Below are 25,170 nucleotides of genomic sequence, written 5' to 3' on the forward strand. Positions count from 1 at the left end.
CACAAAATCCCCTTTTTCTAAGGCAGTTTGTTCAGATGTGAACAGAAAATCAAGGGATTACCTTTTATTACAAAGTTAATGCTGTTAGTTTACTGAAGGACCAGCTATCAGGGATTCTCAGTTCTTGAAAAATACATTGCTTGGTCATAATGACAGTCTCAGTTTTCACCTGCCCCATCTCTGCTGTCTTTTTGGGAGGCAAAAACCCAGACCCGGCCTGCAAAAGTCTAAAACTCCTAAATATCCAGTTGGAGTAGCCTTAATTACATTGTATCTTGTATCTTTAGGGTTTCTATTGCAGGGTAAGTTGATATTAAAAAGTCAAACAGGAAAAATTTGGGCTGAGTTGCAAAGCTCATTGAGTACCTTCAAGATAGAAATGCCAGCTGAGCAGAGCCTGCTGCAGTTTCCCAGGGGATGAAGCACTACAGTGAGTGACCTGATTTATTTGCATTTTCTTGCACCATTAGGAGACTGTGGTGCTGATGCTGAGACTGGGGGGAAGCAAGGGAGACAGAGCACGGCCTGAAATCCTCCTCCAGGCTAAACAAAGCAGGTATTGATGCAGCCATCCATCACCCTGTCCAAGTGCCTGGAAAAGCCTTTGCAGGAGAGCAGCCACGACCCAGAGCTGTGCTGTGAGCAGGGCCACAGGCAATGGAGAGCAGGAGGCAGCACCCGTGTCCTGCTGTTCTCCGGGGCCTGCAGAACAAAGCATTGCAGGGGGTGTGGAGAGAGGGGTGCCAGAAAGCCATGAGTGCCCGGGCAGGGGTGCCCAGGCTGCCTTTGGCAGTGCTCTGATGTCCTCTGTGCCTTTGGAGCGTGGCCTGAGCTCCTGTTTGGCCTGCAGAGCCAGGGCAGTGGTGAGGCTGGAAAGAGGAAAAGGGCTGTGAAGGGGAGCAGTGCTGGGGCCATACCCTGTGCTCAGAAAACTGCTGCCTTCAGCTGAGCTGGAGTTCTCAGCTACTCCAAACTGCTGGGCTTCTTTGCCTTTGTCACCACAAGGCTTTGGACACGTCCTGAGCACCACGGGAGCATTGGGCTGCATAAGTCTTGGGCCATATGTGAGAGAGTTTGTCTGTGCTGTTCAGGTGCCCTTAGCCAGGAGAGCTCCTCGTGTGTGAGTGCTGTGGCTGGCACAGCCTGGGTGTGCCCACAGAGTCCCCTGTGTGTGCCCCCAGTGTCCCCTGTGTGTGCCCCCAGTGTCCCACAGAGACGGAGCTTGGCTGGAGCCATCCCTTTCACTGTCAATACCATTTCTGATCACAGGCCCAATTTACTTGAGTAAGAGTAGGGGACTAAAAAAAGAGTTAAGATGAGGGAAGCAGAGAAACTTCTCTGTGTTCTTAAAATTGGGGTTGTTTTTGTTTATTTTTAATCAGTGAACAAATATGCCTATCTGATGAGTAGTGGAGTCGGGTATTTGGGATAAATCCACTGACGTTGCTAGAAATTGTGTGAGTTTATGCCAATCATTTATTATGCTCTCACAAGGAGAAGAGCTTCACCAAAAGATAAAGTTTGAGGATTTACTTCACTTTGATTTAGCTTTTACTACAAAGACTTAGCTAGTACGTTGGAATGTTGGTTTTTGAGGGTTTTGATCTAGCCTATATTATTCATCCTGTACCTAAGGAAAAAAAAACAAACCACCACTTTTCAAAATCCCTTGATCTGGTGACACAGGACATTTTTGTTTTGTTTATGGCAAGCTGTTTCTTCAGATGCCAGCCACAGTATTTGCCTGAGCCAGGAGGTGAAACAATGCTTTGGCATGTTTCAGTGCCATACTGAAGTTAATAAAACGAGACATTCTGTGGGCTCCTGGAAACAAGTATGTGAAATTAAATTTATATCAGTGAATCAGCCTAGAAATCGCTTGCCTATAGAGCCTGATGGCCTGTAATATGCTTTAGGAGATAAGCAAGAACAAGGAAGCCTGTTCACCTGTGTTGCTAAGTTCTTAGCTGACTCTGGTTCACAGACTTACTGAAAATTATTGTGGTTTGGATAAGCTGCTCCTGAAACCTTTGCTTAAAAAAAAAAATCTCAAAAATTGACCAACATGACTAATTTGGTAAAAATTATCTTTAAATTAACTCTTCTCTAGGAAGACCTGTATGTTTTGGTTTCACTTGACCAGTTTTGCGGTCTGAAAACCTGTCTGTTGATAGACATGAGCTATGCTGGGGTGAAGTAGTGCAGCACTGCACAGCAAGGTGCCCTTCATTTTTGGTAATTCAGATGTGCCCTTACATACCTGGTTCAATGTACCTGTTCTAAAGAGACTGTTCAATGTACCCGTGCAAAAGAGACTGTGGCATAAACTGTAGCAAAAAGATGATGATGATTAAAAATTTACAAAGCAGACTTGACCCACTTGGGTCTTTGTTACACAGCCTGGCTGAAGGAAACAACCTCCTCTTGATTTGTGCTGTTAAACAAGTTAGAGCAAGATTAAAATATACTCCAACTTAAGTCCCTGTTATACAGCTCTGTAAATAGGAATTTTTTTTTGTAGGGGAGGTCATGCTGTTTGCAGTATCCACAACAAAACTTGTGTAGAGAAATTATTGAATTTGTGTTTAAGTTAAAATCCTTATCTGCTACAATATTTCACAGATCATCCTTCAGGGAAACAGAAGAGAGGGAATGTCATCCACCCCTCCCAGGTGGTGGACAGGACTGTTCTGGGTTTTCCAGCCTGGCAGTCAGGACCTTGCAGGAATGGCTTGGGTGTTTGGAGAAGAGGAAATCTTTAATCATGGTCCAGACAAGTGCATTTTTGTGAGAACTCGGTTGAAAAGTTTAAGGAAGGAGGTGTTCTCCAGATGAGGGGATCCTGGGAGATGAGCAGAGGGGATGTGGTGGCACAGGGTCTCTGGCAGCAGGGCACCAGGGCAGGATGGGCAGGAGGAGGGTGAGGACTATGCATGCAGCTTGTAGCTCACCTGTCTTAAATCCGCAGCTGTGTCAAAGGGTTCCAAGTCTGATGCTGGGTTTCTGTATGTTTCCTGTTAGTGCTGACTCCCAAAATGTCGTGTATGTTCTGTGCCTCTGGGTGTTTTCCCCACCCAGAGCCTGGGGGGAGGGAGAGAAGGGGACATAGGAGAAGCAGAAATGTTTGCAGCTGGTTTGGTGGGATCTCCACTGGGGAAGAAGTTGATGCATAAAAGGGTAAGTTCACTCTATTCTCCTTTTAGACTTGAGAGTGTGTCTACTAAATCTGCAGCCTTATTGCCTATGAACTGTGGAGATTTTGATCTTTTATATGCAGTAGCTTTTTCCCCCTCAGTGGAGCAGTTGCCATGCAGTCTCCAATTTACATGAATGCTAAACAGAATGACACAAAAATGGTGTTGCTGTAACAAAACCTATTAATAGCTCTGCAGAGAGGCACTGACGCATCTGAATTAAAGCTGGGGAGAATAATCATCTTTGCAGACTAAGTTTTCCCAAGATGAGCAGTGACTTTAAGTACTCAAAGATGCTTTCAAAGGGTGGTGATTTTCCAAATAGTTTCTTGAAATCAGGCTTGCTTGAGACATCCCAGCTTGGGCTGACACAAGCTGAGGCAAATGCCTCGAGTCACTGTTGGAAATTTCAGCTGAATGGCTGTGCTTGGATCAGTGCCGAGCAGTATCACAGGATACCTTCTGTTTTCCTTGATAAATATTTGCTTTATTTAACAACTGTTACTTCCAAACACAAAACATTTTCAGTACATTGCTGGAACAGAGCTCTGGCAGTGAGAGGTGGGTATGGATGGAAGTGGAGAGGGGCTGGTGCTGCCAGGGTTTCTGGGGGCAGTGCTGCACCCCAGGGATTTCCTTGTGTTTGACTGCTGGCCTGGCTGCCCAGGCGTCTCCTTCCCTGCACCTGTGCCAAACTGGGGTGCAGTTTATTGGTTTAGCACCTGGCAGCATAGCCCTGGCACAGCAGGATGTGGTGAGTGGTACCTTCAGAACCTGCCGCTCCAAGAGCCCCGGGCAAGAGCTGGTGTTGCCTGACTTGCCATGCTGAGCCTGGATCTGAGCTGCAGCTGGTGACAGTGAGAGCTAAGGACCTTCATTTTGGGCCATCCAGATTACACCAGCTTAAAAATGCCTATCACAGATATTAAAAAAGTTATGCCCTCTTCTTTCAGGTCCAAGTGTGATTTCCCCCCACAAGTTAAGAGTATTACAAGCAGCTTGTTGTTGATACCATGCTGGGTAGAGGCTTGCAGATGCTCCATGACAAAAATATAATTGCCAAGAATGTTGGTTTAGTTCAATATGTAACCAGAGTAAGCTCATAGTGTCTGCTGGTTACCTTGGTAGAGCTTCTTTTTTTTGCAAATGTACAATCCCCATATTATCCCATAATCCCCTCAATGGAATATGTGCATATTTGGAATACATGCTTACCAGAACTGTCACTGTCATATGAAGTTTGCCTAAACTCTGTATTTTAAAACAGTTATTTCAGAAAGGGAAGCAGAGCCTGTTATTGGTAAAGCAAAGGAGATTTTTGCCTTTTGTTTTCATTAAGGTGTCAAGTTAATTATGATTCCCTACACATGTGGATAAAAACCAGCAAGATCAGAAGGAAAACTGGCACTGATTGGAACTCAGATTTCAGAGCTGCACTGCAGGGTTCTGGTTTCATGTGAGACAAGGCCATTTACCTTTCTGAGACAAATCTTTCCCAAAGAGTGTTCTTTGGGCTATTGAAAAGCATCATACTGGATTTTTCCTGTAGACTCCATCTGGCTTTTTGGTTATTACTGGTAGTTGACCTCCTCTGTGTAGAAGTGGGGAATTTATGGCAAAGGTTTGCACAGGGCATAACGGATAGACTCAAAAAAAGAGAAGGAAAGAGATGTGCTCTCAATCCTCCTGTGCTTTACAGGAGGATTTGCCTCTGTTTCTCTAGGGTTGCCTTGTGATTTCTCTTGGGATTTTTTCATTTGTTTGGGTTTTTTTAAAGCCACCTCACTGGTATTGGTTTTATTTTAAGACTGGTCAAAGATAAGATACATAGTTCACTTCAGACAGCTCAGTGTAATTGGTCTCATCAATTGGTCAAGTGTTTTCATGTTTTCAGTCAGGCAAGGTATGAATGTATCTTCTAAAAGGAGAGCGCAGAAAATATGGTCTGTACTTAGGTTTTCATTATTTCTTACAGGACACAGGTATATCAGTCAAGCTGCAGCTAAAATTGATGTGGATTTTGATTATGATGGACCTCTGATGAAGACAGAAGTTCCTGGACCACGATCTAGAGTAAGTTTCCAAAGTACAGTAATTTGGGCTTTTTTTATCTTCAGCTGTGTCTAACTTGCTAGAAAACAGATTCATTTCAAACCTTAAATCTGATATGAATAAATACAACTCTGTAAGTCTACGGCCACTTTTATCAGGAGGTTGAGAATGAAGAGTTCATGAATAAAATGCCCCTCTCTGAGAGGCAGAACTGAATCTCAACTGCCAAGTTCCCATATAATGATAATAAATATTCCTACAGAATAATCAGAGCAAAAGAGCATAATTTTAATAAAACATCTGATCAGGCTTGGTCACTTGTCCTCCTGCTGAAATAGAAACTTTTCCTGATGTGAAATAATGCTTTGGTTTTGAAATGAAGCAAGAGTTTGAATTTGCTGGATGTAGTTTTACTCTGGCAGACTCAGCATTTGTGCATGTGGTGGGCTTTGGTTTTTGTGAGGTTTCTTTGTTGTTTTTATTGAAAAGGAGCTGTCTTTCTAGAACCAATGTACCAGTATCCCTTCTGTGTGACTCTGGCTTCTCTTATTTTCTGATTTCTCTCTTGTTTTCTCAGTTCAGTTGGTCAATATAGAAGAGGCAGCTTTCCCTTTTTGGAGATTTACAGTTAAACTGTGTTTGCAGCCCGTTTAGCTCTGCATGCCACAGGTCATAGTTTTGACTGTAATATTTGCAAGATGCACCATGAAAGTTCCTGTGGCAGGTAGAGTTGCCTGGTAAGCACACAGGACTACAAAGTTTGCCTATGATTTATGGTACCATAAAAAAAGAACTATACATTCTCCATCAGTATTTGCTAATTACACACCTGAGACTGAGACATTTGTTTTTGTGCAGGAATTAATGAAGAAGCTGAATGGCATTCAGGTAATTTGTCAAGTTTTCTGTGTTTTGGGGGGTGCTAACACTTCAATTTCAGAACTTGTATTAAAATCCTGGTTTGTATGTTTGTGCCGCACAGAAAGGTGAAATGCTGACTCCAGGTTTCCACACTGAGTACATTATGTGTGGTTTATTTATGCATTTGATTAAAATCTTTTTTAGTATATTTTGAATACTACAGGATCATTTTGCTAGCATCAGGGGTTTTTCTTTCAACGTATGTGTTTAAACGATGTGTGTTTAAAGAAAAACTTCAGAGTTGTTACAGAGTGGCCAATGAAAACAAGGTAGATTATGGCTTGAGTTTAAAAGTATGTTAGCCTAAGTACATATTGCCTTCCTAAGATGAGCAATTTATCCACATCTGTGCTTCATTTCTGTAGAAAAATTAAAGACTTGCCCTTTTAACAGTCATTATAAAAATAGCTATACAGTTATTCCCATGCAGCAAATATAATGTGCCTTTTCTTCCTAGCATTAGATATTTTTATCAGACTTAGCTGTACAACCATTAGTTGCACCTTCCTACATACTTTTAAAGCACTAATTGTGCCCCTTTTTAAAGCACTAATTGGTTTTTTTTCCTTGAAGAATGCAGAAGCTGTGCACTTCTTTTGCAATTATGAAGAGAGCCGAGGGAACTACCTCGTAGATGTAGATGGCAATCGTATGTTGGATCTCTACTCTCAGATTTCTTCCATCCCAATAGGTAGGAGGCAGTTGTACCAAAATGTTTTGTTTTGTCCTCAACCTGTCATTTTCTTATCTCAGGCACTACCAGGGAAGTTGGTTGATTAATTTTAGAAAACAGAGGTGACATAATGAGCACCTTGTTGTGATCAGGGACAGCTCACTGCTTTGTAGTGTAGTGGTGGGTTTGGATCGCTGAAGGAACTACAAATTCTCTACCTAAAGCTCTCTTAAAGTGCCCGTGGTGCCAGGAAGAAGCTCTAGTATTAATCTCAATTTGAATGTGCAAGTTCCACAATTCAGGTTGTCTTTGTTGGTTTGGATCTGTAACAGTATGTTACTGTTTTAAACATTAATAAGCATAATGTGGACATTATAACATGAAATTATATGCTTTAGTTAACATTTCTATCTCAAAATAAGTGGGAAAAAAAAAAGGAGTGGGCCATGTGGACTGCAGCAGGATGAAACAAGCCCAGCAGTAAGCTGTGGTGCTGACTGAAAGCAAAGGTGACGGCTCATTTGTCTGGGGGAGCAGACACGGGGCCTGGCAAGTGCCTGGGAGAATCAGCTGATTGCTTTGTGAAGCCTTTCAAGCAGAAGCAAGGCAGAAATGTGAGCCCCAACTGCAAGGCATACAGGTTTCAGTAGGAGTTCAGTTCAGTTTGTTTGCTCCTCATCCATGGTTCCTCTCAGCTGCTTAAAAATACACTTTGCAGAGGCAGAAAGAGCAGAAGTGCCGGGGTGATTTAAAAGGTAGATCTTGTGCTATGTATAGACACTGTGATGATGACTCAAAATCATCCCTACAGGCCTCGTTTCTTGGGAAACAATGTGATGATGTTCAGGTTGTTACCAAACTTCTGGCATCTAAGACCTTGTGACTGTGATGGGTGTTCACTTATCCCAGCCTTCTTTGCAGCCAATGTTGTTGCTGTCCTGCAGCATTCAGTCAGTGTAATCATTCCAGAACCCTGCAATGTCTGTAGCTTGTTTCCCCCTACACAAGTTCTCACTGCTTTGTATCTTTCAGGCTGCACTGAGATAATCTGGCCTCTGCTCATGAGGGAATAGGAGTGAGACACAGGAGCACAATGCTTGTATGCCAATGAGCTTGGATTTTAGGTTATAGGAAAGGAGATGCATTTACGTGGCTTCCCATTCTTCACACAAGAAATTGATTGGGAGAAACAAGTCTTGGTCGTGTAGTCAAATGCACACTCCAAAGTATGAAAGTCAGTGCATGCTCCAAAAGAGTGAAACTGTACAGACAGTGCACTGAGGCTTTCTGACCTTCTGGTGCTGGCATACCTCTTTTAATACAGTTTTGGGTATAAAATACTGAAGTACTGTGGAGGAAATATTTCCTTAATGGGCAGAAAGGGGCAGGGGCTCTGCAGTTTCCTTTCTCTGGTTGATTGAAACTGGTGATGTAGGACAAGACTCCAGTGCTGTGACTGTGACTGACCCTCCTAAGCCATGTGGTTCCTCCTTCTCAAGAGGCAATGCCCTCCTGAGGAGAAGCTGGGTTTTATCCTAGGGAGCACATTCCTCGTCCCAAAGGAACTACAGTAGAGTGCTTCTTGCACCTTCTCAGATCATGCCTCTGGGATGTGCAGCAACAAAGAGTAAATGCAAATTTCAGATTTACAGGCTGACCTAAGACTAACACACAACATTAATTTATATGTTTCAGTTGTACTGAATAACAAGATTATCTGAAGCTGCCCAGGTTACTAATAATGTCCCTTTTGGTGACAGAGGTAGGGCCTGGATTGGGAGAGCAAAACAAGATCACAAGGTGCTTGTTAGTCATCTGTGCTTATCTCTTTGCAAGTAAATCCAATAAAACCTTTCATGAATCTGTCAGGACTCCCCAAGATTTAATAATGATCTGTTACACTAGAATATATTTATCAGCAGAGCTTGAAAAGTAATAAGTGCCTGTGTGGAGAGATAAGAAATAAAGTATAAAAAACCTCTAGGCAAAGATGCTCTAGGCTGTCTCTTGCTGAAAAACAAAAATTGAAATAGATTTTTACCACACTTTTATGGGCAGTTGTAGCACAGCTTCCTTTCATCCTGCATCTATTCTGTCTAATAGAGTTAGAAACCCCATGGAGCCAAATGCAAGAAGGATGTTATTGTCATGTATGCCAGAAAACATCCCGGAATAGAAAGTGAAACAATGTGTTTTCAGTGCTGGGAAGGTCTGTTTTGTTTGGGGAGATACAGAGAGGTGTAGTTTGATATTATTGACAGCAGCCTGCTGCTCAGTTGAAAGGATTCTTTGGGCTTTCTCCATCTCATTATTTTAGCAGGCTCTAGTTGTTTTTCCTTTGGCAGACAGGCACATTCATGAGCCTGGAGGACATGTACGTCCCTGTCACGCTGATCCAGACAACCAGCAAGAGTGATGGAGCAGGTGCCCTTCCTTAGAGCCAGCTCTGAGAGCAGATGTGTAACACTGCAAACCCTTGTGCTGGTCATGGCACTGCAAAGAGTTAGTGCCTGTTTGCCACGCCAGCCTGGAGCTGTTTGACTTGTCTACCACAGTTACATAATGGTTATTCAAGCTTTTACTTCTTCCTGGTGTTAGTTCCTGACTGTGAACCCACATGCCAGCTCAGCTTCTGTCACACAGCCTGACCCAGTCACAGCAGCTGGGCTTTCAGGATCCTCTCTTCCTCACTGGGGCCCCTCTGAGGAGGCACAAGGATGAGGGAGTGTTAGGAGGAAGACCAGACCCCTTGGCCTGAAGTGAAGAGAACGGGAGAGAGATTCTGTGTGGGTGCAAAAGGGTAAATCAGGGCTAACAGAGGTCTGTGTTATGTAAGAGAATGGTATCTCTGATACCATGGCATGCACGTATGTAACACCAGCAACAGGATTACAGGCAACACCAGAGCTGATCCTCGAGCTTCCTAAACAATAGTAGCTGTGCTTTGGAGATGTCCAAAACACTTTATTTACTCTCAGAGGGGCTCTCAGTGGCAGCCACAGGTGCAGTTCTCAAGGACACAGCTCTCAATGTGTCATTCCCTCTAGCTGAACAACAGCTCTTCCCATGACAGCAGATGCCATGCAGATTTACTTGTTCTGTGTCCCAAATAGCTACTATTATTTTCTTCATAATAATTGTAACAGATTTATCAGCATGACATACTGCTAAAACAATATGGATATTCTCTTTTTTACAGCTAAAATATTCCAAACTGAATTTATAATTGTTTTGTTAACACCGTCTCCTAATGCTCCATTGCTTAAACAGATTAATCAGGGCTGTTGTCATTCCACTGGAATGGGGATGCAGAAGCACAATAAGCTTTTGTAACAAAATTACCATGGTCTAACTTCTTGAGCAGTAGGGAAGATGAGGTTTCCAACTGTTTCTACAAGGAAATTTAAAAGATGATGTTAATCTCTGATGGTGGTATTTCATACATTAGAGATCAGGCTTAAAATGAAATTCCTGGCCTCCTTCAAAGATTATTTTTCTTAACAGCAGATAAATTGGTTTTGCTTGTAAGAAGCAAGTTATCCTGTAGAGTATCAATGGGTATAAATTAAGCACCTTCATTGTGTTAAAACTGAAGCTTAGTTTCTTAGTAAGAAGGATAAACTGTTGCATCTTTTTTCAAGCAAAACTTTCTCAAAGTAAGGAAATGGGTGTGCCAGAGCTCCCAACAGCAGTGCTGTGCCCTGCACCCAGACAGGCTGCTGTGGGACAAAGAGCCCAGAAGTTTGTCCTACTTTAAAATAATTCCATTTTTAGTAGTTAAAAATATACAGGTTGCACATAAGCAATCAAGCATGAAGTTATGGTTATTCTCTAGATTATGCTTTACATTACTTCATTGAAACCAGATAAAAAATAACTGCTTTCTTTCTTTCTTTGTTCTTTTTAATTAGGTTACAGCCATCCCTCTCTGATCAAGCTTTTACAGCAGCCACAGAACCTGGTAAGTGAATTAGAACATGGAGGATGTGAAGGAGTTCTCTCTCTCCTTGTTGTGGGCTTTCTCTGTTTTTCTTAGACTGATAGTGAATGCTAATGATTCAATTTAATGTACGATAGGATCTGCTTGCTTTACTTCTCACTAGATGAAAAGAGCTTTGTAGTGTTTAAGAAGACACCAAAACCTCCAGGAAGTTTTACATATACTAAACATTTGGGTGTTGCAAGCCTTTGATATATTTGCAGCCACATTTAAATCATAGTTCAAATGTACTGTCTCAAATTTACCATTTTAATAATGTTTTCTGAAGATTTTTTGAATGAATATTTGTGTTGAGAAGGACTGAAGGATGCTGCTAAATGTGCAAGCTTGAGCTGCACTGAAAATATGAGTGTTTCGGGGGAGGCTGTGTGTCCTCTCTGGAGACCCATTGAGACTTAACTTATCAATGCGCAACCTTTAATTTCAGTCATTACTTGTCCAACAAGAAAAACAACAAACAAAAGAAAAGGGCAAATAAAGCTGCTTGGCAGTTGGCAAATTTATTGAGCTTGTCCTTCTCTGAGAAAATTTAATTTAAAATAAAAAGTAGCACGGTATGAATCAAATAAGATTACCCACAAAGACCAAGAACAGCAATGAATCCATTTTAATCCATGACACAATTTAAATTAATTGCATAAATGTGACATTCATCTCCATTAGTGCACTGGGGAGGCTGAAGGGCTTTTTCCAGAGCTGCTCCTTAGAAACCCCTGTGTGGGATGCCGGCTGCTGTTCCCTGACACCAAAATTACCTTTCCCAAAGGTGTGAATCCTGATGTGGCCTGTGCACTGCACCACTGACACTGGAAGGGACCTCAGGTGGTCTCTTGGCCAGCCTCCTGCTCCAAGATGGGTGGCTGTGAGATGAGAGCAGGGTGCTCAGGGTTTTATCTGGGACCTTGAAGACCTCCAAAGAGCAGCCCTTTTCACTACATCACAGTTCTCTTCCTACAAAACCTTTTCCTTATACCCAAATCAGTACTTCTCATGGTTTGATTCATGCCCATGGCTTCTCATCATCCATTGAAGAGCCTGGAGCCTGGCTCCACCTTCCCAGTGTTCCAAAATGGTCTGTCTTGAAGCTCAGTAAGGATGAAAATGCTGATATCCTAACTGAATTCAGCTACTCAAACTGAAAGCAAGTAATAAAGATTTTAAAGCATATTTCCTGTGTATAAGGAAAATGAAGATTGAGCAGCTAAAATGGCAAAAATTGAAGAGGAAATGTCAGTGTGCATGCATCTTTCCTAAGGTGTCCTGCAAGAATTAAAGTAGTAAGGATTAGACAGAAAAAAATATGCTAAGGCAGGAATAGTAATCTCTACCTTAAAACTACTTGTGCCATGATACAAATTTCTGCCTGGTATTTATAATTAGAATAAAATGGAACTGCTTTGATATAAACATTTTTTCCATGTGATAGTAAGACCTAATAATTCCTCTTCCTTTGTCTTTTTAGAGCACTTTTATCAACAGACCTGCCCTAGGGATTTTACCTCCAGAAAACTTTACAGAAAAACTGAAGGAGTCTTTGCTATCAGTAAGTTTGAGATACCTGTAGACTGATCACTATTATTATCACCACTGTTAGTATCATTTTGCACTATACTTGTGTTCAGTATTTCAAGAGTAATTTTCTGTCTTTGCTGACAGGTGGCTCCTAAGGGTTTGTCACAGGTGATGACCATGTCTTGTGGATCCTGCTCTAACGAAAATGCCTTTAAAGCAATATTCATGTGGTACAGAGTAAGTAAATCATTAAGGTATTTTTGTAGATTTAGATGTAGAAATGAGTACTTACTCAGAATTGTTATTGCAAAACAAAGTGAGGCTTGGAGGTTGTCTTGCTCATGATGTTTATATTCAATCTAGTATAAAATCTTTATTAAAACCTCTTTGTCTAAGCTTTTACTTTATATTGACACAACTTTAGAAGTTACAAAGTAAAGGAAATAAAGAAAATGCAGGTTGTAATCAGTATGTGAAAGCCACAGACAGGGTATTCCTTGACTCCAGTCCTGACTACCAGCGTTCCTGGTTTGTGGTTCAGCCATAAATGCATTGGTTACAACTACAGGAACACTCATGTTGGGTTGTTTGGGTTTTTTGCAGAACAAGGAGAGGGGCCATAATAATGTCACAAAAGAAGAACTGGAATCTTGCATGATTAACCAGGTAACATTTGTTCTTTACCACACCTACAGATGTACCACTGATTTGGGCTTGGAAGGGAAGATTGGGAGGAAAAGTTTGGTTTGCTACACATGAAGTGGAATCTGGGCTTTGTACATTTAGGAAATGGTGAAACACAGAGTACTCCCAACAACTATCAGGGAGTCATCAGGAACGCATGGGGGTGCAGCACAGCGGAGCCCCAGCCTCTCCTCACTGAGCCCCCAGTGCCCCAAGGCTACCCCCAGGCACAGCCACCCCATAAACATGTGCTCCTAATTTGTGTTCAAAAAAAACTGTGCTGAAGGCTCAGCCTGGTCTGGGCTCACCTGTGCATGATGTCAGGGCACAACACCCACACCAGGGATTCATCCGTGTAAACACCAGGGTTTGGGAGCTGGGGCAGGGTTAGGGGTGACCAGTGCACTTGCTGAAGGGGGGCTGTAACAATTTGTGGTGTCTGCTGGAAGAGGAGCTCAGGGGGCAGTGGGGGGGATGTTTGCCCCTGGCTGACCCCACTGTGTGCTCTGCTTGCAGCCCCCTGGCTGCCCTGACTATGCCATGCTCTCCTTCATGGGCGGCTTCCACGGCAGGACCCTGGGTAAGCTGTCCCTTGTCCCCCCTCACCCCTCAGCTCACTGTGCTTGTCCTTACACACACAGTACCAGTGGAGAAGCTGTGGGTTCATTAAGGCTTGCCTTGGAAGCCCCACCAGCACTGGAATGTTTGAGTGGCAGTAGGAATTGATTTTGTGTTTTTTGAAAAATTATTTTCAGACAGGCTCTTATTTTCACTCTTAATCTGCAGTTTCCTGTCTGTATTCATGAAAATCTAACTCTTGGGGTAAAATCACCACAAACATGCTGTCACTCACTTTTACTGGTTTATATCAGCTCAGCCTTGTTCTAAGCATGTTGCCTGAGAGTGCTGTAACTGTGAGCTTTGTGTGTTTGGAGGGATGAAATCCACCTTGTCTGAGCAACCTGTTCAGACTGACAGAGGCTCTCCTGCTCTTCTGGAACACTGCATGTGGAAACTGATGCTTAAGATCTAGAGCAATCCATTTAAGCCTGACTAAATCCAATTACCCAGTAGTTCAGAAGACAGTAAAAACACAGAGCAGTTAAGAGAATTCTACAGTCAGGCCATTTTTCACCTCTTGGTGGCTTTTCTTCTTGTATTGGTCCTAGATGGGTATTATTTTAATTTTTCCCTCTCTGGGTTTAGGTTGCTTAGCTACAACTCACTCTAAAGCAATTCACAAACTGGACATTCCCTCACTGGACTGGCCTATTGCTCCATTTCCAAGGCTAAAGTATCCCCTGGAAGACTTTGTGAAAGAGAATCAACAGGAAGAAGCCCGTTGTTTAGAGGAGGTAAAAAATTCCCTGGCAGCTTTCTGTTGTTTTTGATTTGAAATAATGAATAGTGTTGGTAGGATTAGTGCTTTTCACTAAAAGAATGTTTTCAGGGATTGGAACAGCCTGTGATTGGACCAGCATTCACTGTTTACAGTCAGACCTGTCTCCCTGCCAGCTCACTGGGAATTCAGGGCTGCATGAGTGATACCAAAGTGAAATTTCACCCTCTGAACTTGGTTGTATCACAGTGAACTCGTCTGCCAGCTCCTGCCAAAGGGCCATGGGCTGAGAGAGAGCACAGTGTGGATAACTGTGGATAACCCTCTCTGCAGAGAGAACCTCTAAGAGTATGTCAGCCTTTCCAGCTTCTCCATGGCAGCTTCTGGCATAAAGCTCTGATTGTGCAGAGATGAACCTGCGAGTCCACTTAGCCAAACCTGCCTCACTTCAGAGAACACAGCACAGCAAATGCTGTGTTTCCCTGGGGCTGCTCCAGGGTAGCTTTGGTGGGAGAAGTGCAATGCTGGACACCATTATTTTAAAAACAAACCAAAAAGCCAAACAGTTTCTTAGCAAGTCTGTGCTCGGCTCACTGGCCCCCTTTGGAAACCATTGCCTTGCACAGCCTGCAGGGGCTGTGGCCCTGAAGGCTGGGAGAGGGATTTCAATCACAAACACACCATTAATTGCAGCAACTGGCACTAGGAGGTTAATGAGAATTATCTGTCAGCTCCTTACAACAACAGGATTTTTGCACTATTTCATCTAATTAATTTTAATATATCTGAAGTGGGTGACTGGAAAAAGTGAGTTTTCCAGATTACCTTTCCTAATACATTAGCAGAGTTTTGGTTTCTGACACAAAATCTATCCCCTTCCATATCACTTAGGTGCAATGACAGCAGTGGCACAGTGAGCTGCAGTGGTGCTCAGCACACTGCCAGCTGAACCTGGCTAGAGCTTTCACAACACTGTAGATAAATGTGCAGCTAGTTACAGTGTGATTTAAACCCATTCAGGAACAGCAAGGCAGTGGTAAATGCTGGAGGAACCACTTGTTAATCCTCTGTGCCTCCTGGTACCTTTATAGCCAGGAATTTCCATGCAAAGTTGAAGTTCTGATGAGATTTCATCTAGCTGGGAGGAAATGTGCAAATGTTCTGGAAGGAGGATGTACCACAAGTGTTTGTTTTACAGGTGGAGGACCTGATTGTAAAGTACAGGAAAAAGAAGAAGATTGTGGCTGGAATCATTGTGGAACCCATACAGTCAGAGGGTGGGGACAATCATGCTTCAGATGACTTCTTCAGAAAGCTGCGAGATATTGCCAGAAAGGTAATAAAACATTTCTCTGGGCACTCAGGGGTAGCTAAAACATGCACCCACACATTGTGGGTGTCTCCAGAGGCTTTGCCCTGCCCCAGGCTCTTGGAGGGTTTCACAGGCCTCCTTAGCAGCAGTCAGGGTAGTTATGTACCACATACCAGCAATCCCTGCTCTCTTCCATTTGATTCACACCTAATTCTTAGTCCAATAAATAATCTTCTAATTTCTAAGTGAGAGAGAAATTACTCTGATTCATTAGCTATGAATTTTGCAGGTGTGTTCTTTAAATGATCATGCTTGTTGGTTGAGGAGGTTCTGCTTCTGAAGCAGGTTGTGAAAAGTGTGAAATTTTAATGACGTTTTTAATTGCAAAAAAAAAAAGCTGAAACACAACTTGAGTCCAGCCATAGTGCTGATGTTCCAATAAAACAATGAAAAGGACAGATGTCTTGGTACTTGAAATATAAAGTTACCTATTTAGAAGCTATGACCCTCAGTAATACTTACTCCATGCTTTTTTTCACCCTCAAAAAAACCATTTGTGTGCTGAAGAGATGCTGCCAAAGTACTTACCCATTGCTTTTAAACACAGAATTATGATATAGCTTGCTCTCCTTGTCACAAAGTTTGGACAAAATAGTCCTTCACATAAAAACCCCACAGTGCCAGCTCACAAGTAGCTCTTTCAGCAGAGTTGTCTGAAAGGCAGCTTTTCATGCCCCCTAAAATGACCAGCTCATGCTGCTGGTACTGCCTCTGTGCCACATAATGTCCGACTCTGACTGGGGGCAGAGACTTCATATTTCTAACAAACAAAGCCCCTGGAAATGACACTCTGCTTCCCTCAGGGGCTTTGAAAATGCCACCTCTGCTCCTCCCAGATATTTTCAGGTGTCCTCTAGAAATGCTCAAGACTATATAAAAACATGTACTTGATGAGTATGGGTAGAAAACAAGTTTCTAGTGCCTTCCTGAAAAAAGAGCTGAATTATTAATTGTGAAATCTGACACATGAGTGGCACTGGTGGAGGGGTTGAGGAGGGGAGGTTGGGGCGGTGCAGGGAGAGGAAGGAGGGGTGTAGCCTGTGATTGGCTTGTGTTCACTGAGGGAGGTGTTTCTGGTTTGGGAAGGAGGGCTCACATTCCCTGCTCCTCTTGTGTGTCTCTGCAGCATGGCTGTGCTTTCCTGGTGGACGAGGTGCAGACGGGAGGCGGCTGCACAGGAAAATTCTGGGCACACGAGCACTGGGGCCTGGATGACCCAGCTGATGTGGTAACATTCAGTAAGAAGATGATGACAGGAGGGTTTTTCCACAAAGAGGAGTTCAGGCCAAACGCTGTAAGATTTTTGATGAAACTTGGACTCTGTGTTAGTTGGTGACCCCCTGAGGAGTGTCTGTAACATCTGTGGAAGGGACAAGGCTTCTCCAGCAGAGCAGGTTCAGCTGGATGGGGTTGCTGTTTTACAGAAACTTCCTGTGTGCTCACACAACAGTTGTCATCACCTCTTCACTTTTATTCCAGTAGTTGTCAGTCACCAAGGTCATAAAGCTGGCAGGGGGGAGAGGAGAATCGGGTTAAGCCTAATGGAATAAACCTTCAGTACAAAATCAAACCACAAACTGACACCTTCTCCTGTAGGGCAACTTGGGAATTTCGGAGCTTGTATGTCAGCATTACAGAATCTGTCAGCAAAAATTCTTCTTTGCACTAATGACATTTTAGATGTAATAAATGAAAAGTCAAATAAGGGGAAGAACATAAAGCTTGATGTAAAGCCTGTATAGATGTTGCTGATTTCCTGTCATCTGTAGCTGTGTTTCTATGAGACATCAGAGTAGCAAGGCAGAGTGCACTAAATGAGAAGCATGAAGTAATCACCCTGTGTTTCAGCTCAGCAATGGGATTTTGCTTTACAACATAAAAAAGGGGGGTTGGTGAGATTAGTGCATGCCTTTTCATACACCACATGTTTGCACTGCTAGTGTGATGCTTTGCTTTTCTTAATTTATAGTGATTTGCCTGATAACATGTTCCACAACTCTTTTTGCACTCTTTCCCAAGCCCTACCGGATTTTTAACACCTGGCTTGGAGATCCATCCAAGAACCTTATGCTTGCTGAAGTTATTAAGGTTATTAAAACAGAAGACCTTCTAAACAATGCAACCCACGCTGGGAAAGCACTACTGACTGGGCTGCTGGATTTGCAGGTAAACATCTGGAAGGATAAAAAGGAGAAATTGGTGCTGAAGTAGGATCTGACCTCATCCAGTTTAAACACTTGGGCTGAGGAGCTAGAGCTGGGGTCTAGACCATTGTAGTAACTTCAACACAGGCCTGAATAACTGTGTCCCATTTGGAATTGAAGTAAACTTTTTTTTACTGACTTAAAAATGCTGGGTTTATATAGCTTAAACCAATATAAAGGGGGATCCCCAAAATATCCGAAGATATGTACTGCAGCTAATTAAATTACTTTGCTAGAAGGCTTTATTACCGTAAGCCATTGGTATTTCCTTGTCCTGAAGTTCTTTTCAAAGGAAGGTCCTTTCATATTTTGTTCCAATTCTGCTGGGCTGTTGAAATAAGAAAATTGTATTTTCCCCTCCCTTGTTTAAGGGAAATTCCTTACAGCTTATACTGTGGAGCTCTACTGACAGGCATTTAAAGATAGGCTTGCAGGTGCTCACCTCCCAAAGGCATTTTGCGCAGAATAATCCCAAACACAGTCTCTGCTCTCTCCACACCTTTAACACATAGCAGGCAAGAGAAGAGAGAATACTATAATCTCATACTTTGGAGAGCCAGAATACAACTGGTCCTATCCAAAAGGTTGCTCTTCCAAAAGATGAGGACTGTGATTGAGAATAAGTGATGCAGATACTACTGGCAAGGGTCTCAGTGCAGGGTAAGAATGAGCTAGTTTCTAGCCCCAGTGCAGATGGTTTATGCTCAGTTTTTCCTGGAGTTCACTGTAGAGGTAAATAAGGTGTGTTATGCTCGTTCCAAAGAATATTTTACTTGACCCAGCTCACGGGTCAGATTCATTCTCCCTCCCTTTGTGTGGGGCTCTGCAGGCTGAGCAGAGCACGAGGCCATGTGAGCCACGCTCCACTCCAGCGGAGCGAGGAGGCAGCAGGGCTTCCACCTGGCAGAGCCAGCCTTGCCACCAGGTGCCCTCTGTTGCAGCACCTGCCATGTGCTTGCCTCTCCTCTCTCTGCAGGCTCGTTACCCCCATCTCATCAGCAGAGTGAGAGGAAGAGGAACATTCTGTTCGTTTGACACTCCAAATGATGCAACTAGAAACAAGTTAATTACCATAGCCAGAAACAAAGGTAAGGAACTTTGTGTGTGTGTGGATGAGCTTCATGTGACAAACAGTAGCATTCACTTGTGGAGGTAATGCTTCACATTTTCCTTTTCATATCGTGCATGAGTATTTCAGTATCAGAGGACAGTAGTGAAATGACAAAGTTGGATTAGGACTTTTCTGGAAATACTTGTTGTAAGAGACCTCAGAGCAGTCTGTTGCATGGTGTGTACATTTACCAGTCTCTGCAGGTCTGAGGTTACTGGAAGAGATCTGTGTAGGGGATGAGTTTTTGTGACATCAGGTTCAGAGTCCTCTGCAGTGACTTTAGGTGCCCATGGACATGGCTTACTTTTAGAAACAGGAAAGTTAATGTCACTCAGGAAAACACAGGGAGAAGAACTATGAGTTTTATAAATACATAGTTCCTATACCTAGGAATACCTAATGATTAAATACAAGTGCCCAAAATGGGCACAGATCTACAGTGATATCCGTTTTCCCACAGAACTGTTAACAGCTGCAGACAGGCCCAGGTATCCAGGAGAACCTTGGGATCCACACCTAACCTTGTCTTTAACTGTGTGGGCCCTATATTTGCTACTGTCTTTTTTTGCTGTTACTCCTATCTCTTGAAAGAAGCAGGTAGGGTGCATCTAAACTGTGGTGAAGCCAAACTTTTATAGTGTAAAAGACACCATTTTTTGTTCTTGGAAACTAAGCCAGCAGGGAGAGAAGACAAGTGGTTTGTTTCATGGTAAACCTTGGTTCTACTTTGAGGCAGGGTAAGATCAGCTTAATAATATGGATTCTCATTCAAACATTTAGAAGAATTTATTTTGGGCTAAAAAGTGCATTTAAAGCACTGCAGGGAGAGGTTTGCAGGCACTGAGACATTTTAACTTTTTGTCACAAAAAAACAAATTAGTTTAAAAACCAATGCAAAGAAACAGCCTGTGTCTTGTTGTGGCACCAAGACACTTCACCAGGAGAGTACTGCAGCTCTGAAATCTCAGATGCTGTTTGAGCTCTGTGCTGGATGGATTCTTTCCATCGCTGTCAGGATTAGTCCCAATACTCCAAGTGTTTTATAGAACAGCTCCAGGCACGCACAGTGTTCTTCTAAGCTGCTGTGAAGCTTGAGGCCATTCACACCACAATGTGCTGCATCATGGTGTGGCTAGCAGGATTTGGGGAGCTTCTGTTGGCCCTCCACAGTGAGGGTATCCCCACCGAGAGACCTGAATTTTTCTGGCTATTTGGCAAAGATGGAAATGACTAGAGGATCTATTGTGTTCTCATTTCAGGTGTTGTCCTGGGAGGCTGTGGAGACAGATCCATCCGTTTTCGTCCCACGCTGATCTTCAAGGACCACCACGCACACCTCTTCCTGAACATTTTCAGTGACATCTTAGCAAACTTCAAGTAAAAAGCAGCTCCCTTGCACTGAACAGCTGATTATGAAATTAGTTTGCATTAATTCATGTCTTCTCTACTTACAAGATAAGTGTAAAGTCATAAACTGAGGTTTGTGTTCAGTCTGTAATCCTGCCCAAGGCAAGCTGCTCCATGCACACGCGCCCCAGGCAGAGCATTGGCACTGGTCACCAGCAGGTACATGCAGCTGTCCCTCACTGTGCATCCCCAGAACCTCCCTCTTCTGGCCTGGGCCATGTTAACTGCAGAGTCCTCCCTACAGCCATGTCCCTGACTCTGCACTGTCTGAGCAGGACCTGGAACAGTCTGTTTCCACTGGTGACCCTGGTAGATTTGCATCCAGAAGCAGCAAGTGTGGCCAAACACTGAGAGCCACACGCCTGCCACACAGAGCGCCGTTCTCTGATGGCAGCTGGAATCAAATCAGTGTTTCAAGGAAAGCTCTGCTTTCCACCACTGCCAAGCACAGTATTTTACAGAATAATTTCCAGCTTTATTCCCTCGAGTACAGGCATCTGCCACACCAGCTGCATCAGGGCAGCTCTGCCCAGCCTGCACTCACTGCTTCACAGGGCACTGGTGCCCTCAGCCACACCTACAGCACTGCAGGTGGCACTGAAGCCCTTGTCCTTTTGTCCTCATCACGGATGGGTTTTAAAACTTTTGACTTCTCTTACAAGCAGACTTGTACAGAGAAAACTCTACCCTGAAGTATGTAATCTGACAAAGCTTAAAGAACCATGCAAAGCACATTCTTCCACTTCTGCCAGCAGTCTAGAATGATTCCAGATTATTTTACTATTTGCCCAGAACACACAATAGCCATTAATTTATCTATTATAACTTCTACACGAATACTTGAGATATTTTGTAAAACTAAAGCAGAAATGCCATTATCTGGTATCAGCACCACTACAGTGAAGGCCTAGTCCTGACTGCACATTTATAATGCAAAGTAATCCTATTTTTGTTCTAACAGTATATTCTAAGTCATCAATACTTCAGAGATCTTCTAGAAAGCCACAGGATCAAAAAATGTGTCAACAGTTCATTAATTTGTTTTTCTTCAGAGAATTGTTTTGGATGTCTCTTTACTGTTTGCTGAAGGCTGACTTGAAATAGATCTGGTGCCTTTCTTTTTCTCGGTGAGCATCTGGATTTTGTTTACTAAGTTTAACTTTTTGTTGTGCACCAAAAAACAGGGACCACAATGGACTTTTACAGTTGCCCTTTCAGGATCTGACCACAGTTTTTAAGTGCATAATAAGAAACAGAGAAGTTAAAAGATTTACATGTTTAATACAGCTACCAAAATGTGAAAAGGTTCCTTACCTGCTTTGAGACATGTTCATCATGGTTTTCCCATTTTAAAGTACTGGTAGTGGGAAACTCAAGCACAGTCACTTCTGCCAGCTTAAACCCATTGGGATTTCTGTAAACCTCTGCAGAAAGCAGAATTCTTGTGCCAGCTGGGCAGAACCTGAGCAGGTTCTTGAACAGAGGTTGTAGAAATCTGGGGGAAGGACTGGTAAAAATTGGTGTTCAACAAAACTTCATTGTCATCACTGTCCTCGTAAGTGTATTGTCAGCAAAAGGAAAGTCAAACCAAGAACTGGATTTGACAGCATTTTGGGAATTAGTTTGTTCAACATATCAGTGCAGTAGTTTTAGTGAATGTCTCTAGCAAGTCTTGTACTTTTACAGAAGCAAAGGTCCAGTAATTTGAAGTCTTACCACATCTTCACTTTTATTATGACTACTCTAGGTGTTTTTATAATTTTTACTGACACTCAGTAACTGTATAATTGTGTACAACATGTTGATGAAATCGTTAGAGAATACATAGAAAGCACTGCAGCTGAAGCATATGAAGTTAATATTGTTTACAGCATACTGTAGACAGTGCCAAATAAATGTTTAAACAAATACTTAAGTACACTTCATGGTGTAACTAGTAACTGTACACAGATTCATAACAAATGACATCAATCATGTGTAATCAATATTCTTAAATAAAATATTTATAATTGAACTTCTCCAGGTCTTTTCATTTTACAGCCAGTACGTGCCTAAACTGAACCATTAGTGCATATATTAAATACATCCTGATGAAGATAAACCTCCAAAAAATGCAGTATACCTGTACAGCCCACTGTATTTTGCTACCATGGTGTTTACACCAAGGAACATTTGGATTTCTTCTGATATTGTGGTGCTACACAGTGTCAGCCAAAATTTAAACTCACAGAACCCCATTAGGAAAAGTTAAACATGAGAAATAGTAACTCAGGGTTACCCTGTGCACTTAAATGGCAATTTTACTTAAGTGATCCTTTGCTGATCTGCCAAGAAACAGAGGTTTCACTTCACATGAGGAAAAAATAAGGAAAGAACACCCCAGATTATTGGTGAGTCAGTTTATTTGCCAGTTTCAAATTAAGCTAGAACTAGAAGAGGGGTGCTTCTGACAATTCAAAAAATGTGTTACATGTTATAGGTGATATGTTTGGTTCTTTCTTGGGTTTAAATTCCTCATTTCTGCCGAGATTTTGGAAAAGGAGAAATCATACCAGTACCATGGAATAAGACCACAGTCCTTCATGGAGACAGGTGCTGCTTTTCCCAGTCCAATGAAGAATGGCAATTTCTGTAAGACGCTCCTGAAATATTGTCCCAGCCTTTAACTTACCAGCTGAGCTGCCAGTGTCTCTTGTAGCCCACACCCTTGTTTTGCCCAATTCCACTCCCATCCTGGAGGACCCTCCTGAGGCCAGGACAGCCCACACACCTTCCCAGTTCCCTCAATTGCATTAACACGTGAGCATGTCCCTCTCTGACATTCAGCAGTACCCATCATATGGATGTACCAGACCAGCTTTAATTTCCAGAGGCTTCCCAGCCAACCTGAAATTAGCTAAAAGAAACACTGAGTTTGAAGTGAGGATGCTCTGGCAGCTCCTGCATTTCATTTCAAGATATTTTTCATGTTTCATAACCACCAAAGAGGCCAACGGAAACAAGCAGCCAGGGTCAGCCCCAGTAATTTGGCCTCTTATGGCACATTCCAAGGACATTTCAGGCTTGGAATGCTGTGACATTACTGAATCCTACATGGAACAGACACTCCTCACACCATATACAAACTGCAAGACTTTTAATCCAGTGGGCTGTGCCTTACCACTGTGACTTTCTACACTGGGTGCATTTAGAGCAGGCTTTGCACAGGAAAAGAACAGGAATGTGTAGTTTGGTAAACTACTTAAACCTCATGGAACAATAAGCACAGTGAACATGGAACATGGAAAGTCATTGGAAATGAGCTGCTATGTCACACAAATTCTCCAAATATTTGAGTAAATTTCTGTCTGTCTACAATCTGGCCATACTTAATTGTAAAATACAAAGTATCTGTACTGTTATACCGTTTGAACTGCTGAAGTAGCTCGTCCTTGCTATCTCCAACTTCATCCAAAGTCACCACTGTCTCTATGGGACAGTAAATATCATTACGTCTTCCCCAAAATGTCAAGTGGGCCACCCTGACAGTTTGTCCAGTTTCACTTAAGTAGATGAATCCAATAACTCTTCTGAAAAAGTAGCTCATACCATACAACATTGCCCCAGCAAAGACAGCCATGCCAGTTGTATAGAAGAGGATATTCTGAGACACCTGGCCCTGGAGGTAGAGGTAGCAGATGGGAGGCAGCATGACCATGGAGGTGGCAGTCTGCAGCAGCTTCAGTCTCGACAGGACCCTGCAGTATTTTATCCCTGGGAACCTGTAGACCAGTTTGAACTCTTCTGTCCTCCCATCCACAGCCTTCTGCTGGACCACTGCAGCAGGGGCCGAGTGGGACAGACACACAGACGGCTCTCGCGGTCTCCCGAGATAATTACTGACACCATGAACTCGCTGGGTTTGTGACTGCAAACTCTCCGACGAACCAAAAATCCAGGGCAGGTGAGCAGCTTCCCTTCTCCACGACCTTGTGCAGAGCTCCTTCTGTAGAGATCTCCCAAAAGCTGGTGCTGTGCAGACTTTAGTCCTAACTGTGCAGAGCCAAGCCTGTAAGGTAAGATTCCCACAGGTCATCGTTTGAGTGCTCTTTAAAACCCAGTGAGCTCACAGTTGGTCCCTCGGGGGCCTACAGACAGTAAAGCACAACCCCCGGGACACTGTAAGCTTAAAGCAGTGCTCTGATAGAAAGTGGTTTTTGTGCTCGCATCCCTGGAAAACTTTGCTAATACAACTGGTATCAGTGAGCTCAGTGACCGACCCTTACACAGCCCCTGCCTCTCGCTGTCTGAGCAGCACCCCAGGGAAAGCTGCTCAAACCGCCGACTCGTTAAATAACCACTGAAACAGCAGATTTGGGGAAACAGAAAAGAAAAATGAACTAAGCAGGGTAAAGGGGAGCAGAGCGCGATCAAGCCGAAGAAGGGAGCAGACGCTGGGAAGGCGCAGAACTGCAGAGCGAAGGCAGGAAGGCAAGTTCCGCGCTGCCCCCGCCATGCTGCCACACGCGGGCACGCGTCCGTGCAAGGACCCGTCACCGAGCGGCCCGCGACGGGATGGAGACAGGGATGGGAAAGGCAAGGAGCCTAGAAAGGGGCTCCAGGGGAAGGGGGACCAGCCCGCCCCACAGCCCCGGCCCTCACCGCCGCCATGGCCCCGCCGCCGCTCCGCGCCTGCGCCCGCCCCGGCCCGCGCGCGGCCCG

General features: G+C 43.4%; 2 protein-coding genes across 3 annotated transcripts in view; one reads left to right on the top strand and one right to left on the bottom strand.

The window, feature by feature from the left end:
• Positions 1-22,483, top strand: part of ABAT (4-aminobutyrate aminotransferase) — a 49,714-nt gene extending 27,231 nt beyond the window's left edge. For both annotated transcript variants that reach the window (XM_068206713.1, XM_068206714.1), the window contains exons 3-17: positions 5,170-5,267; positions 6,105-6,134; positions 6,741-6,858; positions 10,752-10,801; positions 12,303-12,383; positions 12,497-12,589; positions 12,956-13,018; positions 13,553-13,616; positions 14,243-14,391; positions 15,574-15,711; positions 16,874-17,041; positions 17,767-17,913; positions 18,928-19,039; positions 20,322-20,755; positions 20,798-22,483. In XM_068206713.1, coding sequence (XP_068062814.1) covers positions 5,170-5,267; positions 6,105-6,134; positions 6,741-6,858; positions 10,752-10,801; positions 12,303-12,383; positions 12,497-12,589; positions 12,956-13,018; positions 13,553-13,616; positions 14,243-14,391; positions 15,574-15,711; positions 16,874-17,041; positions 17,767-17,913; positions 18,928-19,039; positions 20,322-20,443 — 1,433 coding nt within the window. In that variant the 3' untranslated portion in view covers positions 20,444-20,755; positions 20,798-22,483. The remainder of the gene's footprint in view (positions 1-5,169; positions 5,268-6,104; positions 6,135-6,740; positions 6,859-10,751; positions 10,802-12,302; positions 12,384-12,496; positions 12,590-12,955; positions 13,019-13,552; positions 13,617-14,242; positions 14,392-15,573; positions 15,712-16,873; positions 17,042-17,766; positions 17,914-18,927; positions 19,040-20,321; positions 20,756-20,797) is intronic.
• On the bottom strand, positions 21,584-25,119 carry TMEM186 (transmembrane protein 186). The gene is made up of 2 exons (XM_068206715.1): positions 25,111-25,119; positions 21,584-24,517 (listed from the first exon to the last, which is right to left on the bottom strand). The coding sequence occupies exons 1-2, from the start codon at positions 25,117-25,119 to the stop codon at positions 23,780-23,782; spliced, it is 747 nt and encodes a 248-aa protein (XP_068062816.1). The 3' UTR covers positions 21,584-23,779.
• Positions 25,120-25,170: the final 51 nt, after the last annotated feature.

This window comes from Anomalospiza imberbis, chromosome 16 (assembly GCF_031753505.1).
Source record: "Anomalospiza imberbis isolate Cuckoo-Finch-1a 21T00152 chromosome 16, ASM3175350v1, whole genome shotgun sequence".
Classification (NCBI taxonomy): Eukaryota; Metazoa; Chordata; class Aves; order Passeriformes; family Viduidae; genus Anomalospiza; species Anomalospiza imberbis.